The sequence below is a fragment of the Alligator sinensis genome, unplaced genomic scaffold (genome assembly GCF_000455745.1).
Source record: "Alligator sinensis unplaced genomic scaffold, ASM45574v1 scaffold471_2, whole genome shotgun sequence".
Classification (NCBI taxonomy): Eukaryota; Metazoa; Chordata; order Crocodylia; family Alligatoridae; genus Alligator; species Alligator sinensis.
This window is the reverse complement of record NW_005842143.1, coordinates 126,827-143,880: the sequence shown is the minus strand read 5'-3', so window position 1 is coordinate 143,880 and position 17,054 is coordinate 126,827. Positions and strand designations below refer to the sequence as shown.

General features: G+C 42.9%; 1 protein-coding gene across 1 annotated transcript; it reads right to left on the bottom strand.

Moving 5' to 3' along the window:
- Positions 1-7,372: 7,372 nt before the first annotated feature.
- APOBEC4 (apolipoprotein B mRNA editing enzyme catalytic polypeptide like 4) lies at positions 7,373-8,485 on the bottom strand. The gene has a single exon (XM_006025390.1). It carries the CDS (start codon positions 8,483-8,485, stop codon positions 7,373-7,375), a length of 1,113 nt encoding a protein of 370 aa, XP_006025452.1.
- Between the last annotated feature and the right edge of the window lie 8,569 nt (positions 8,486-17,054).

Sequence of the window (17,054 nt, the reverse complement as noted above, 5' to 3'; positions counted from 1 at the left end):
CTACAACCACAGTGAGAGACTTGTCGTGCCCCTCACTTAGGAACACTGAGGCAAAGAACTCGTTGAGGAGTTCAGCCTTGTCCCCCCTGTCCATCACCAATTGTTTCTGCCCATTTAGCAGGGTTCCTATTCCTCCCTGGGCCTTCCTTTTTCCTAACAGCCCCCCTACAGGCCCAAGCAGTGGAGGTATACTCTTCTTTGGAGATATCCTATTCCTGGACTTCCTTGGTGAGCCAGGGAGGCTTTCGGGCACTCTTGCCCCCCTTGCTTCTTGTTGGGATCATCACCCCTTGGGCTTTACATTTTATAAATAATATTGTTCTTATTATTTTAGTGTCGTTAACCATGATTGTTGATGGGTTTGAGAGCTTGAAGAAATCTTTGGGTCAGTTGTGTACATATTTTTAAGTACTGGGTTTTACCCACTGGAGTGAATATTATTCGATTCATTGGGTCAGGTAACTTATTTCTTGACTCGGAGATTATGAAAGTTATTTTGTAATATCAGGTATACAATTATTTCTGGCAAGTAAATGTTTTAATTATATTTGTAATAATAAAACCGTATATAGTTAAGTGTACACTCATGGGGTTGTCTCTATACAGAAACGGAGGGATCCGCATGTAGGGCGGTGACATCCCTCCCTCAGCACCCTAGTCTGTCACCACTTCCTCTCCATTTTACTAGGAAGGCACACCCTTGGTGTACCCGGGTTACAAAAGTGCAACCCAGGGGGAGTAGGGGCGTCTCCTCTCCTGTCCTTTCCTGCAAATGGCCAGGGCAGAGACTAGGCTGCCTGTATTGCTTCTCAACTGGAAAGAGCAGTGCAGCATGCCTGTTTCTGCGTCAGTGTAGCAACCACTGACTTTAACCACACAAACCCTCTGAAGGTTCTACAGCCACGGCCAAGAGTGGATATTGTTAGAGGCACAAGCTGGTCTGGCCTGACTCACATCTGCACCAATCCCAATTTTTAAGAAGCACAATTAATCTGTCTCAGAAATGTGAAGGATTGGGCCTTCTATAATTTCATCTGCTACTTCATGGGTATCCAGGCATGTCAAGCCTGACCCTTACACTATTAAAAAGATCCCTCTAGTTTCCAACACTTGGTTTTAAAGTAAAACCAGAGAGCAGTTATAGACCCATATTGAAGCTATTGAAAAGGAAAAGGTACAACCATCTAAAATGTGAACATGTGTTGTGCAAAGAGCTGATAATCAGAGGAACTTCCATGGTTCCCATAGCACAGTTATAATCACGTTTGCAAAATATACAGAACATCTGCACTTCAGTCCTAGCAGGAAAAAATGCTCGCTTCACACCTGACTGGTGCTAATCACACTGTTTAATGTACTATCAGAGGTACTTGTCTATTAGGGAATCAGGAGTGGTATAAGAACCTGAGGAGAGGGTTAGTTTGACTATTCAAAGTTGACTGCTGGGAAACAGAACATTTTGATAGAAGTAGGGGATTCCATCTTGGTGGAAATGTACAGTTCTTGCTTCATGTTCCAAAAGCAAGAAACTTTAATGTTGTTCTGAACTTTCGGGCTTCCTATCTACCTAGAATGAGAGTCAGGATGGGCAGATCCATGACACCCAGCAGACAGTATTTGTGGGGCAGTCTCGGTGGGTCAGCTATTTTGGCATTAGGTCTTGGAATCAGAGGATCACTGCTCCAAAGCTAACACTTGTTGTAGAGCTCCTTCATCAAACATTGCTCAATCTGCAGTGGAGCTGTGCAGATTGGCTAGAATTTCATTTAGTGATCTTGGTGAAGAGGCTGATATAATAGTTCAGAGCTGTGCTTTCCCATTATGGTTTGAGTGAGAGGGAAATGTTGAGCCTCTAGCTACATGCATATAAATAGGGCATAACATTCAGCAGGCTGTGAGACAGATGGTGTACCCAAACCTGCTGAAATCAGGATGTAGTATGGATTTCTGAGATGTCCCCACTATGTTTGCCCACAAAAGATTTGGCTATTAAGTTTTAAGTGCTCAGGAGAGAGGTGACTTTTTCAAAGCAGAAAGTGGATGGTGAAACTCTGCTCTGAGTAGATTCATAGATATTGCGGTCAGAAGGGACCTCAGTAGGTTATTGAGTCCAACCCCCCTGCCCTGGGCAGGAAAGAATGCTAGAGCCAGACAACCAAGGCTAGGTGCTTGTCCAGTCTCTTCTTGAAGACCCCCAAGGTAGGGGAGAGCACCACCTCCCTGGGAAGCCCATTCCAGATTCTGGCAACCCTTGCTGTGAAGAAGTTCTTTCTAATGTCTAACCTAAATCTGCTCTCCATCAATCTGTGGCCACTGTTCCTAGTTACTCCAGGGGGTGCCCTAGTAAATAGAGTACCTCCTATTCCCTGCTGCCTTTCCCTGATGAATTTATAGGCAACCACAAGATCACCTCTCAGCCTTCCCTTGCAAAGGCTGAAGAGATCTAGATCCCTCAGTCTCTCCTTGTAGGGCCTTGCTGCAGGCCTCCTCTGAACCCTCTCAGGATTCTCCGCATCCTTCTTGAAGTGCAGCACCCAAAACTGGACACAGTACTCCAACTATGGCCTAACCAGTGCCAGATAGAGGGGAAGCATCACCTCCCTGGACCTGTTCATCATGCATCTGCTAATGCATAATAAAGTGCAGTTAGCCTTGTTGATCACTTCATCACATTGATGACTCATGTTCATCTGGGAGTCAATTATGACTCCAAGATCCCTTTCTACTGCTGTGCTGCTGAGAAGGTCATCCACCAGCCTGTAAGTGTGTTGGGAGTCCTTTTTTGCCCAGGTGCAGCACTTTTGTACTTGTCTTTGTTAAACGGCATCCTATTTCATTCTGCCCATTTTTCCAACCTGTCCAGATCTGCCTGGATCATTTCCCTATCCTTTGGTGTGTTGACTTTGCCCCATAATTTGGTATCATTTGTGAACTTGGACAGGGTGCTCTCCATGCCCTCATCCAAGTCACTGATGAAGACATTGAATAGCACCGGTCCAAGGACTGAGCCTTGCGGGACTCCACTGCCCACATCTTTCCAGGTTGATATCTACATCACAGCCTGTCAGTCTATTTAAGAGAACAGAATGCGATACCATATCAAAGGCCTTCTTAAAGTCTAGGTAGATGACATCTGGTACTGGGTGTCTAGACTCAGAGCTCTCAAGACACTTTAGCAATCCTGGCATGGGACCTCCTTGAACCTCAGCAGCTCCCGAATGGTTAAAGGAGTTTCAAATATAGTTGCTTCAAAGCTGTTTGCTGATAGTAAAGCAGCTTTTTCCCATTCTGTGTTCAACTCTTGTGCAACTAGGCTGAAAGGCAGATGGGGGAAGTTTCTACACATCCTGGTCAATGGCCGCAAGAGGTGGAAGCAGTATTTCTGGTGTGTGAAGCTCTACAAATCAGTCAGCCTGGAGGCTCTGTGTCACATGTATGTTATAGAAAAGACTTGCAGATACCATATCCTGTTCATACTGATAATGATCTGACCAATGCACATCAAGCAAAACAAAGGAAGTGATTCTTCCACTTTACTCAGCATTGGTGAGACAGCAGCTGGAGTACTGCATTCAGTTCTGGGTGCTGCACTTCAACAAGGACATGGAAAAGCTTGAGAGTCCAGAGAAGAGCCACCCATATGATCTGAGACTTGCAAGGCAAGTCATATGAGGAAAGGCTGAGGCACTTGGGTCTCTTCAGCCTAAAAAAGAGAAGGCTGAGAGGGGACATAGTAGTAACTTACCGCTATATCAGGGGAATACATCAAGGGCTTGGTGAACTGTTCTCATGAGCGCCGTGTGCCCCCAGAGGCTGGGGGGGCACGGTGAACTCCCGCAGGCGGCAGCGGCACTGTCAGCAGTGGGAGCGTGGCGGCAGCGAGTGGGGAGCTTTCGCAGGTGGCCATGGCACTGTCAGCAGCAGGGGGAGGAGGGGTGGCGAGCACCAACTGGTGGTCCACGACCACCTGCAGATGCCACCAGCAGTGTTGGCGGTGGACAGCGGCGATCATGGACCACCCGCAGATGCTGCTGGCAGTGTCAGCGGCAAGGGGAGAAGGTGGCAAGCAGCGACCACCCACAGGTAGTGGAGGATGGAGAGGATGTGGCCAAAGCCACTGGGCACAAAGACACGTGGCACAGGATCTTTCAACTTTCCCCTAGCAGGGAAGTGGGTAGTGACAGTGAGGAAGAGACAAATGGAACTGAGGACAGCGACAGCAGCAGCAGCAGCAGTGGGAGCTGAAGTGACAGTGGCATGGATGACAGGAGAACTGAATACGTGAGCCCGCAAGCAGGGTGGGGATGAAATGAAGTGGTTGTCTAATCTGAGAGACCAGAGGTTGGTTGTGTGTGCAGCGTGTGAGGTGGATATTGTAACAGGTCCAGGTGACCAGCAGGCCTTTGTATGGGTGCACGGGCTGCACGGGTGCAGTTTTTGTAATGGGTTAAGTTTTCTTTGTGGAGTGATACTCGGAGTGTAGATATATATTTTTACAAAAAAAGAAAATCCACACAGAAGACTATATTTTGGTGCATGTCACTCCCACAGTGCACCGCACAAAGCAGCTAACCTTGGGCTTCCATCACACTGATCGCATAAGAGTGAATTTACTTTGCATATAACAATTTTTTGGCATAAAAAGGGTCATCACATAAGAGCGAATTTGCACGTACAGAACCCGCATAAAGCGAGGGAAACCTGTAGCTGCCCTTTCCCCCTTCTCCGTTAGCCATCCCCATATCTCACATACCCAGGCAAACATCAGGTTGCTCAGTTATTATCTCCATCTTGAAAAATACTCATCACTGGATTGGGAAGAGTTCTTTGTTGTCTACAGACCATGTGGCCATTCATGAATATAAATGGAGTTGTTTCCCAACTGCATCAAAAACAGTCTGAAATTTTCAGGTAAGTGTATTTTCTTTTGTGTCCTTGTCAATTAAAAGGAAGAGATGGTAGAACCATAAGAAGAAAACAAAAGCACTGTTTTGCTCTTCTATAATTACTTTCATGGAAAGATCACAAGGGATCTTGCACTTTGCCCTGTATTCCTGGAACAGTGTTTCCCTTTCTGGGTTCATATTTCTTCGGAAAATTTCACTTGTATTTTATGTACTTGATTAAGCCTAAAAGAAGAAAAGAAACTCATAATCCATTTCCTTTGCACTTCCTTGTGTTTTACAGATTTGCCCTCTGAACATCTTGAGGTTTGTATGTATATAACAGACCCTATTGAATATCTGTGTATAGGGCCACTTTCAATTTACCTACTGTGAATACTGCATAGAACACCTGTTATAAGATATACAAAAAAGATAACATTCAATACACACAAAGCTAGAAGCTTTGCAGGAAGTAGAACACCTATGCAATTAATTTTCTGTCCTATTAGAACCTGTTTTACAGCAACTCGGAGCAGTGTGCTGTGAATTACCTCACCCAGCTCCAGGTTTTTTCCTCAGTAATGCTGAGGGGTAGGAGAAGCAATTTCCTTTCAGTGCTAGGCCTCACCTCCTTGAAGGGACTTTAAATATATATGTATACAGGTAAGATTCAAAATGTAACTACTAGTGTTTTTATTAATAAATTATACTACCAGTATTGACCAAGTAACATAACTAAGGTGGGGCAACTATGACAATAGTCCTACTTGCTAACTTGGGGAGGGTGGGGCATGGAAAAATAACAGACACTGTTGCAGACAGCTGGTAGCACCACTGGCATTGGCATCCAGGAGCCCCAGCTACCCATAGTACTGCTGCTGTGCTGAGTGCCATCTGTTTTGTTACGCTTCTGCAACTACCAGTGTACCTAAATAACTTCAATTAAAGGTCAGTAACATGAACAAGAGACTGGCTATACATACAGTAGTGAAAATGAAAATATTATCTGTTGTGCATACCTGATTGATGCCAGAGAACAAGTCCCTTCCACCCAGCCCCCCTTCCCCCCCACCCAGTAGACCAAGTTAAAACCTGGCTATGCCCACCCCCACTTCAGGGCCAAGCTATATCCATTTCCTTCTCCATGGGGCCGGATCAGGCTCCTTTCCCTTGTCGGGGTGCGTTGGAGGCAACCTGACCCCCACCATCCTCCATGTGGCCAGATGGTGCCTGCTGTGTCCACCTGGGTGCTGGATTGGGAACACCAGCTGGATTTGGATTGCAGACAGATGGGCACGGCCAGTCCAGCCTGCCAGGCAAAAAGAATGAGCCCCACAAAAGGGGTTTGTGAAAGTCGCCTTTAACCAATGCGTCTTGAACTGCTTCCAGTTAACTGCTCCCTTTTTGTCTTTTAATGCTTGTTGCAGTACAAGTAGCCTGTTCTCTTTCAAGTAGCCAGGCCCTCTCTTGCTGACATCGGGGGAGGCTCCTTGTGTAAGAGTCTTCAGTGTAGGTGTAGCAGGCCTTAAAGCATGACGTGTCTTATGGACATGAGTTTAGTACAGGAGGAAAAGTTCTTGCACTGAGGCCTACGTCTGCAAACCATGCACATGCCTGACTTCAGCCCAATAAGCCACCTCCCTAGAGGAATATACTTGGCAAGTTACATCATCAGATTGGAAAGTGGCACATCACTTAGATTAGATTAGTTTTGTACTGTAATATTGCATGTAGAGTGAAAAGCAGAGCTTTGGTTTGAGGATTTGGGCATGATAAGGGATAGATGTACCCAGGCTTCATGCCACAGCCATAAAAATGAGGGTGGGGGAGGGTGTGGAAATTGATTTGACAAAATTAGCCAGTGTTCATTCTTGCATCAAGTTTCTGTACCCCTGCTCACAAGCTCTTTGCCAGCTGAAGAGTTAAAGCTACCAACTTCATGGTAGTTGCAATGTTATCATTAACAAATATAGTCTACTTCAACAGCAAGAACATTGATCTGAAGTATAACTTTAGCTTCATACTGTCTATTATCTTGATATGTAAAAGATCTGTCTTAAAGACTCTCTGCATTTTTGTTTTTCATGTGCTCTGGTATTACATATCCATATGTAATTTTAAAATATGCAAACTTGTTGATAAAGGGTGAAGAGGGAAGACATTGTATTCAGAGAATAGGTAGTGGGACTCTACCTTCACCTGAAGGTAGGTGGGTGCAGAGTTTGGCCTATGTTGCCTGTTTCATCCTAGCCTTTGTTGCCGAAGCTGCCACTAAGGGTCCAGTCATGGTGGTGAATACTACCAGTATCTTTCTAGTAGATATTAAACTGAGATCATCAAATCCGGTTGTCAAAAGTCACTAAAAGTCATCAGAAAGCACTGAATGTACATCATTACTGATCTGGGATATATTCAGACTAGTATTCTAAAGGTAGGCGGTTTCATGTCCATATCAATTCTCTAAGCCATTCAGTCCCAGCAGAATATTAATTTTTATAAGAGGTGAATTTACTTTCCTTCTTTTTTTGCCCCCTTTGGTCTCTGCTTTTGCTGCTTGTAAGTTTTTCAGTGATTTTTATCATCTGAACAGGCCTTTCACTGGGAAAGAATTGGGAATCATTAAATTCACTGAATTCCTGAGGCATTTTTAAGTGCCTTACAATATTTTTTGGTTTGGAGTATAGGTGTTTCCTCCCAAAAGGCGGAAGTGTGTTAGTAAAAGGCACCAAATGGTTTTGACTCATCAGTGGTGGCAATTTGCCATTCATCATTGATGCAGATTGCTGAGAGGCTATTTTAGTGAAAGAAGATTTCTGCAAGTTCTGAAATACGTTTGGGTTTCCATATGTTGCTTGGGGAGATGCTTTCATAAAATAAGATTTCATTCCTGTAATGGTGTTACTTCTATACAAATTTTGTTGGTCAGCTAATGCTCTTGCAGGTAAAACTGGATAATAAAAGGTTGCCTCTGGTATATTACTCACAAAATTGCAGAGGAGGGAATGCCACATTCTTCCACAAAGTGGGTGTAAAGTCATATGAGGCCACAAACTGGCAAGACTTCGCAAAGCTTCACGGTTCCATGCAGATACAGGGAAATCATCCTCAGTATGGTAAAGCTGAGAGAAATATATACATAGGATGATGTCTGGATACTTGGTCAAGAAGTTGTAGATCTTGCTTATGCAGCAGTGGTCAGCCTCATTACAAGGAGAGTAGTTGGAATAAAGAATGATGTATCCAATGCTATCATATCTATATGTAACTGAGTCTAGGTAACCACCCAGTTCGAATAACACGGATTCTGGATGGATGTTATACTCGATGCAATTTGTAGCATGGCCTTTTTGGACTAACATGCTGGAAGAGTTTCTCAGTTCATAGAATATAATGTGTTTGTTCTGAGGAGTCATTTGTCCGTATGGGAAGCCAAAGGCCTTGTGAAATTCCACATAAGGAACTCTTGCTTCTTCCCCTGTCCGTATATGATAGGGGCATTTGGCACAGCTGTGGCTCAGTGTCTGCCAGTAATAGGGCTTTATGAGTGTCCCCTGTTTTGCCCTGTATTCCTGGAACAGTGTTTCCCTTTCTGGGTTCATATTTGTTCGGAAAATTTCACTTGTATTTTATGTACTTGATTAAGCCTAAAAGAAGAAAAGAAACTCATAATCCATTTCCTTTGCACTTGCACTGTAAGCATAATATAACTTCCTCCTAGAATAAAATTAACTACTTTTCTAGCTTTTGGCCAGTAGTAAGGTCTAAAAATCTTTGAGGAGGGCAGCTTCAAGTGAAAAGACAAGTGCCTTTGGCAGTGTGAATTTCAAGATTGTCTTTGCTTTTGCTGTCCAACTTTGTTTAAAATAGAGAAACTAGAAAATTGCAATTCCAGCTACTCCCCTCAACCCACAAAATATATAATGAAAAGCAATAAAAAGCAAATATATAATAAAAAGGAATATATTTGCATTACACCAGTTATCCCAACTTTTGGGGTCAATGGGCCAACTGCCCACCCTTAAAGTCTTTTTGCAGACCACTCCATATGCTTATCATCAAACATTTAATTGATTGGGTTTGTTGTGGTCTGTGGACCACAGTTTAAGAACTATTGCCCTATACAACCTGAGCACAGTTTGCTAGATGTTTCAAATAAAATAAAAGATTTAGTTACCATCATTACAGTTCCAGACCAGGACAGCAGTAAATACGTATTTATATTTAGTCCATGACACCAGCCTTCTTGAGTTCATGTGTTGATTCCCATTTTAGTCTAGTAAATATTACAGACTTTGTTTTCAAGATCACTTGTTCAGTAGAGGAGAGAGAAAATTTTTTTTCCTGGCTCTGCTGAACTAACTTCAGTTTGCCCAGTTTGCTTGAGTTTGGTTTTATAATACAACTAATGAGGCATGGCAACCCTGTTGCACAGTTATGGTAAGGACTTGATAGGTAACTTCACTGTGATGTTTGTACACGTCAAATGCTAGGATACGCAGATGCAAGCAGGATTTATTTTTCATTTGTTTGTATTTCACGCAGTCTGTTGGGTGTTGTTCTCTACTCTGTGCCTGTTAGTATGTTATTTTCCTGTTTATTACATTCTGCTGTTTTCTTTGCAGATATTCTGATACAAGATTTTGCTGACACTTTTGCATATGTATGTAAACTAGAATATTAATTTGTTCAGGTGAGTCATTATGTTGATGCCAGGTATTTCACATTATACTGTGTTCCTACATATCTTCTTTGCTCTGCTCCTCCTTTTGTTTTTCTTTTCCCTCTTCTGTCTTTATTCCAGCTTCCATGTGTGAACAGCCTCCAGATCCAGGCTCTTATCCTCTTTTTCATTCACATTGCTTCTAAAGAATCACTTCCTGAGGTCCATCTTGTCATTTAAAAAAAGGCTACACTTTCGGTGTTTAGCTCTCATTTGTCTCTGTCATTTCCTCCATCAGGGACTGTATGTGTGTGTGCTGTTGCCAGTGATGAGCATATTAGTGTTTATATTATTTAATAATGAAGAAGAATGTGTTTGAAGATGTAAGAATTTTCAAATATTTGGCTAACCATGCTTTAATGAGTTTATTGTCACGGGTTCAGTTTGCTGATACAAGAAAAATGGAGAGTAAAAAATAAAAAAGAAAAGAAAGGAGGAAATGTATTGGTTTGTGTATCTTCTTTTTACCTTTTGTGGCTAGACAGAGTGACCACATGATGGCAGTGTAACACATAAGTGGTGTACTTCATTTTATACTTGCTGGCTGTAATAAAATTCATCTGATCTGTGTCCCATTAAATTTAAAGAGGTAGTACCACAAAGTATCAAGGTCAGCTTCTCCTCTTAAAACTTGCATTTTTGTTGTCTATCTGCTGTATTGTGTTTTTGCTGCATCAGTGAGAGCAGATCTTGCAGCCTTTCAGATAAGTGCTGCTAGGAGCCCAAGAGAAACATATCCAAGATATTTAATTTAATTAGGACTGCATGCACATGACTTGAGTGCATATCTGTTAGTGCTGCGCTAGCCCTCTGCTCCTTTGCCAGTTCTGTACTTGTGAGCCTGCAGGGGTGTAAATTGACAAGGATCCTGCATTTTAGTACTCCAAACTATAGCATTCTCATCAATTTAAATCTCTTGCCAGCTCAGAACAGAGCAGAATCCAAACAAATCAGTGAAAGCAAACAGCAGAGGCTTCTTTGCTTTCATTTGTCACATACACCATTCCTCTAACTGTTAAGAGTCTAACAGAAGATTGTGTATCAGGGGAAAGTATGGCAATAAAAGAAAGTTCAAGAAAAATGGAACAAAATAAAGCATCTACCAGGTTTGGAAAACAAATTGACTCCTATTTCTTGGTCTGAGTTTTTGTTTCCTTATAATATTTTTGTACAGTCCCTTGCATAAATAAAGGGTTGTTGGACAACAAATTAATGTCTGTAAAGTGAGACCTAAGGATTTCTGTAGGACAGTAATATAGTATTTACATATTATGATTAATTCCCTTCATCCATTATAATCAAGCACACTAGTGAGGGGGACAAGAACCGCCAAAAGTCTTTTGGTTCACTTGGCTGCCTCACTGTTCCAGCGTTCCCTCTCCTACTTACTTGGTTTCCTTATGAATTTAACCCTCTGAATTCATGGAGAAATTCTCTGTTCCTCAGAAGAGGACAGGAATTTTTGCTGCAACAGTGGGAGGAGTGGGTCTTTAATGCTGGTCTTTGAAAAAAGATATCTACAAAGTGCCTCTAAAATATCATGGTATACTGTGACAACTCTGAATGAAAGCATCATCTTGATGCACGAATTATTAGACATGTTCCATAGGAACCCTAATTCATGTCAACAAATCCTGACATTTAAATCCTAAAACATAATCATGCATTCTGTATGTGTGTGTGATATTTATGTGTGTGTGTGTGTATATGTGTGTGTATATATATATAAATATAATTAGGGGTGCACCGATAGACATTTTGGGGGCTGATACTGATAGCTGATTTTTAAGGAGGCATATCGGCTGATACTGATCCGATTTCCTATATACAGCCTGGAAGCTTGAAGAGCTGCATGCAGCTGGTAAGTCTGTTGTGCTGGAAAGGGAGGTGAGAGGGGAGAGGGAAGGGGCATGTGAGGGCAGGTCGAGACCCCTGCGATGAGGGAGGAGCAGAGCTGGAGCAGGTACAGGGGCTGGGGCAGGTGCTGCCCAGCCGGGGCGGGACAGGGTGGGGTGCAGGATGCAGCCGGCAGGCTAGAGCCAGGGTGGCGGTGGGCTCTTCCCGGCATGGGAGGAGGGGTGCTGGGCTGGGCTATGCTCAGGGTGGGTGGTGGTGGGGGGTCTACAATGGGGGCTGCAGCCACCCAAAAATTCACCGTAGCCCCCCATAACCTCCCTTCCAGCGCCCCCGCCCGCCCCAGTGCATCCCTGAACTAAACCCCACCCCCATGTGCCAGGAAGAGCCTGGTGCCGCCCTGGCCCCAGCCTGCAGCTGCAGCCTGCCCCACCCCGCCCCGTGCAGATCTGGGGGGCAAATGCCCCCCCATACACTCTCGGGGTGTGCATAGCAGCAGGAACTGTGCCCTGCTTCCCGCAGCTCCATCCTGTGCCCCATCCCAGCCCCACTCCTTCCTCACCGTGCGGGGCTTGATCTGCCCCCCACACACTCCTTCCCTCCCCACTCCCCTTGCACCACAACAGACTTACGAACTGCACACAGCTCTTCAAGCTGCTGGGCTGTGTTCCTCGCCACCTACATGCTGTGCTGCAGCTGCGTGCATGCATGGGTATTTATCGGCCAAATTATTGGCCACATGAGGCTGATTTCTGATGCAGCAAATTTTCTTTATATCTGTGCCAGTCCGATATTGGACCAATGTATTGGTGCACCTCTAACCCCCCTCCATGTGAATGGCTTTACCTATGACTGAAGTGCAACCATCTCTGGAGGGGAAGGAAGAAGCCATTTTACAATGTACAATACAACTGTTTATAAAAGGAATTGAAGAGGAGTACAATTAGAACCACAGGAGGAATTTTATGTGGTTAGAATGTATTTATTCTTATTGGAGGTTAACCAAGACACAGACCATATGTTCCTACTCTTGGGGGCAATACTAAATAGGCTGGACCTTAGCTTTCTGTCTTGTCCTAATACTGGATGCAATCATGTATCTCTGTCAAATCAACGAAGCTTCTTTCACTGTGTCTGGAGCCCAGTGACCCTGACAGTTTCTTAAAAGATTTAGTTTTAGTTCCTTAAAAGATTTCTTTTGTAAATAAAGGAACATATATTGATTAATGTTTATAAATAATTAAGCAAAAGTTTATCTAAAGTATAAGTGATAGGTGTTTTCCTTGATTAGTTAGCCAAAGTGTTTTCTGCATTCCCTAGCATAAATATACTTAAGTTTATACAACAGGGATCTTGCATTCCCACTCTGAATAACGTACCCTGAACAAGAATAGTTCCTTTTTTTACTGCTGAAACTCTGTGTGTTGGAATTCTGTAGCATATCTTAGCACTGCCTGGTTCAAAATAATCTCCACTGGAAAGCATTTTACACATGACTTCATTCAGTAATAAGTTTATCTGAGTTCAAAGTACAGACAGATCACATGGCTCTTAAACAATCAGACATTTAACATTTCTGTCCTATCTTAAGACTTTAAGGTGGAAGTGGGAGGAGGGAAGAAGTCAGTGTGATTCAAAACTGTTTGTCATAATAGTTTAATTTTATTTGGAAACCTGGTGCTGGATTGTGGATAATGGGCTAAGTATCCTCAGTTCCTATCGGTCTGATTCTTATTTCACAGTTTTAACACAGATATATGTCACTGATTTTAATGAAGTTACTCCTGAATTGCACAGAATTAAGTGGCCTCATTAAAATTTAACTTGAAGGTACTTTGCCCATTGTGGGATTGGGATGCTGGTGAACAGTGAGACCGTAAATAGGAGAGAATGATCCTGAATCTCCTGTTCTGCTAGTTGTAGCAGCAGTAGGCAGATGATGAAAATATAGTTGGGGGAGAGGTTGGAGAAAGAAATAGCTCAAGGAATGGGGTTGTGATGTTAGTGCATATACAAATAAGAAACAGTGCTGCCTTGAATCAGACAAGTTTGGTATTGTCAGTCATCCACATATGCATCACCCAGAAGAATTGATTTTGTGAGTAGTGCAGTTTATTGCTTTTTATAAAACAGTGATTGGGATGAGGCCACCAAACACAATTGAACTGATGAATTAAACTAAGATTTGCAAATCAGATTTGCAGAAGGAAGGGTTGGTACAGTGCACTACTTAATTTTCAGGAAAGTTTAGATTTTATGTATAACCCATGAACTAGCTTTTAAAGTATTTTAAGATATCAGGATCATGGCCATCTCTACTACTAAATGTAAAATACATTTCCTTTAAAGAATTAGTGTGTTTCCTAGGCCCATTGTTTCATCCTTCTGAGTGGCAGTGCATCTGAAACATCTCCATAAAGAGACTTTGGGTTTGGAAAAGACAACATACATGTTTTTAAACCAATGATTGATATGGCAGAGTAACAAGAACTGATGGCGTGAAAAGATATAGTAATTCCATGTATAGTGAAAAAATTATAGTAATTTTTATTCCTAAGGCAGGTATTTTTTTGCTCATGAAAATTCTGATCCCAATGTGGCTTTTACAGAATTTACACTTGTGTTTTTCTAAACAAAAGAGTTTACTACAATTGATGTTAGACATGAAGCATGCATAAGGATACTAAAATAATAACTCCAGCTAAAACTGATCGATTTATTGTACATGGGAAGGAAGCAGACCATAGAGAACTGTAGCAAACATTGTAGAAAATTAGTCAAATTCAAACCAGGTATAATGTTCACAAATGAATTTGACTCAATGTGTAGTTGAAGGTAGGTAAAAAGAAGTCAGAAGCAAGATACTTTAAATCAGGTATCAGTTCAGGTCAGAGGTGGGCTGGGGGGGAAGTGAGGAATAGGTGAGAGGGCAGTAGGACCTAGCCACTGCTGCTGCTTTCCCATCTTTGGCATGGGGAAATGCGTCTGCTGCTACCACTTTCACCAGCCAGGGAAAAGAGGCAGTGGCATGTGCTTTTCCCAGGATGGTGCAGGGAAAAGTGTAGGGATTCCCTGGTAGTAACCCAATTCCACCAGGTTGGCCTCTAATAAAAAAACAACAAATACCATGCAACTTGGGATAAAGTTGTGCAAGTTGGTACCACATTGTGTATACTTTTTTGTATAACACTTTAAAAACCTAGCCTGAGTGCCTGCTGTAGGAATAGTAAGGAGTGTAATATTTTGTAATATTCATGACTTGTTTGAACAAGGCATACCAACATTTTCCCTCTTCCAGCCGGGTAGGTGGCATGCTGCCTCCACACTTCAACTCCAACCTGGCTTCTTATGCACTTATTCAAGTGGGTTGGACCAAGCAGAGGGTTGGGTATATTAGGTACATGGAATGATTTAAAGTACTCTGTTTTAAACTGACTTGTTAATGGTCTAGCTGCTGCTGAGAAAAGTAGCTATTGGTATCAGATGTTCAGTGGAGGGAGAAGAGTTTGCTTCATAACACTAAATATACTGAGTGTGATTTTTGTTCCTTTTCACACCAGTAAAAGTCATCAGAAACTCACTGAAGCCAGTAGAATTGCACTGATAGTAAGGAAGTGTTTTATTACCAAGTGTGCCTTATTATTCTTTAGGTCATGGCAATACAGATGTTGACCTTTATCTGCTACCCTGTGTCAACTGCTGCTTTTCTCCTTGCAGTGGTTTCCCCTCTTCTGTAACTCAGCCCTCCAGTCAGTTCATGCTCCATCATGCTCTCAGCTTCTACTAATCTCCTCTCTGCTAGGGTGGAGTTTAAACATCCCATCTCAGGTGTGTGATCAGAATCATACAATTAACATGTTCTAATTCCACCAAGGTGTACCTCAGTTTTATTGGTCCACACATAAATTCTATTTTCTCTTTTCAAACAGTATTATCCATAAGGGATATACGTGTTTGGTTGGGGAAGCTCAAAACAAGGCATATGTGCTTTTCTTTTTACCCTATAAAATGCCTCCCTGTACTATATATTTTTCGGTTGAACCTACATTGAAACCGCAGCCATGGAAACCTACACAAAGCATTTACAGAACTTGTGCCTGGTTGTTCAGCAGTCCCCATTTAAACAATCATGTGTGCTAACAGCTTGGGAGTGAGAGTGGTAATTTGACACATTATTTGTCAGAGCTCTAACTTCTGACTGTGGCCCCCTCTACACGTTACAGGTATTGTGCAATTAACTGGTTACTTGCACAATTACCTGGAGACCAGCTATATGTGCAAAGTAGCTATCATACAATAAAAAGCTCCAGCTAGCTATAAAGTTAGACCTAAAAAATGCGTGCTAATTTTATATTGGTTGCTATTGATTTTTAATTTGTAGGTGTAGCAGGGTTTGCCCTGTGGCTGGGAGCCCTGTCAGCCGATGGGGCTCCCAGCCCCAGTGAAGCTTCATGCCCAACATAAAACCCTCAAGCCCTAGGGCTCCAAAGCCCCAGACCCTGGAGACCACAGCTGCCACAATCCCTAGGGCTCATGGGTGCATAGAACCCCCAGACCCTGGGGATAGCAGCTACAATGATTCCTAGGGCTCTAGTGTGCAGAAACCCCTTGGGGCCAAAGGATCAGGCTTTCTCTGCACTGGCAATAAAGTGCGATGGGATCTAATGCACAATCCCACCATTGCACTTTCTGCTGTGCATGTGGCATGGCAGGAGGTGCGATTGTGTGAATTGCTTATTAGAGTCCACCATACTTTTACCTGCATAACTAGCATAACAAATGTTATAGAAACAGTATGGACTCATAAATTCCACTGGGCACAGTTCTTTTGCACAAGGGTGGGTTTGGTTTACAGTTTATCCATTTCTTGGATAAATTCTGTGGCACACATTCTGATTTTCAATTAAAGCAGGGGGATTATAGAATTGCTCAATTGAAAGTTATTTTGCATTTACCACAAGATCAGGAGCTGGCTTGTTGTTCGAGTTATTTATGTACACATCCTCAGAAATGTACAATTGAAAATAAATTCTACAACAACCAATAAATTCTGTTGTTCAGGGTAAGGGTCTGAGCCCCCACCCCCCTTACCACTCCCTGGGAAACCCTGTCCTCACTTGTGCTCTGGGTAGCAGCAGTGCTTGTTCCCTGGTCTCGACTCTGCCGGGCTATGAGTTGAGAATCACTTACTCAGTAGAGTCCATCAGGGGTTGAGCACATGTGGACAGGTTCCCATTGATCTGGGATTTATGTTTCAGTTTTCTATAATGGCTGGGATGCTGAAACAGCCTATGAAATCCGGGGCTGTCCCAAACATATGGTCACCTTACCCTTATTTCTGGCACCAAGACATGCTTTGGCAAATTTCCTCTGCTCATTCAGCCTGCATATCCTGAAAGCTCATGCTTCCTTTGTTTGATCTTCTTGATATGGGCTATCATGCCAACTTTGCTGTAAATTTGGGCATTTATCTCCTTGTTAGTCAACATGTAGCAGGTGTCTGTAGAGACTCTAGACTGGTACATTTGAAAATACAGGCGGACAATAAGCTGAATATGAGTCAGCAGTGTGCCCATGTTGGCAAGAAGACTAAC

What these genes read in the sequence shown, in the direction of transcription:
- APOBEC4 (XM_006025390.1), bottom strand. Translation starts at nt 8,485, where the DNA reads ATGAACCCAGAAAGGGAAACACTGTTCCAGGAATACAGGGCAAAACAG.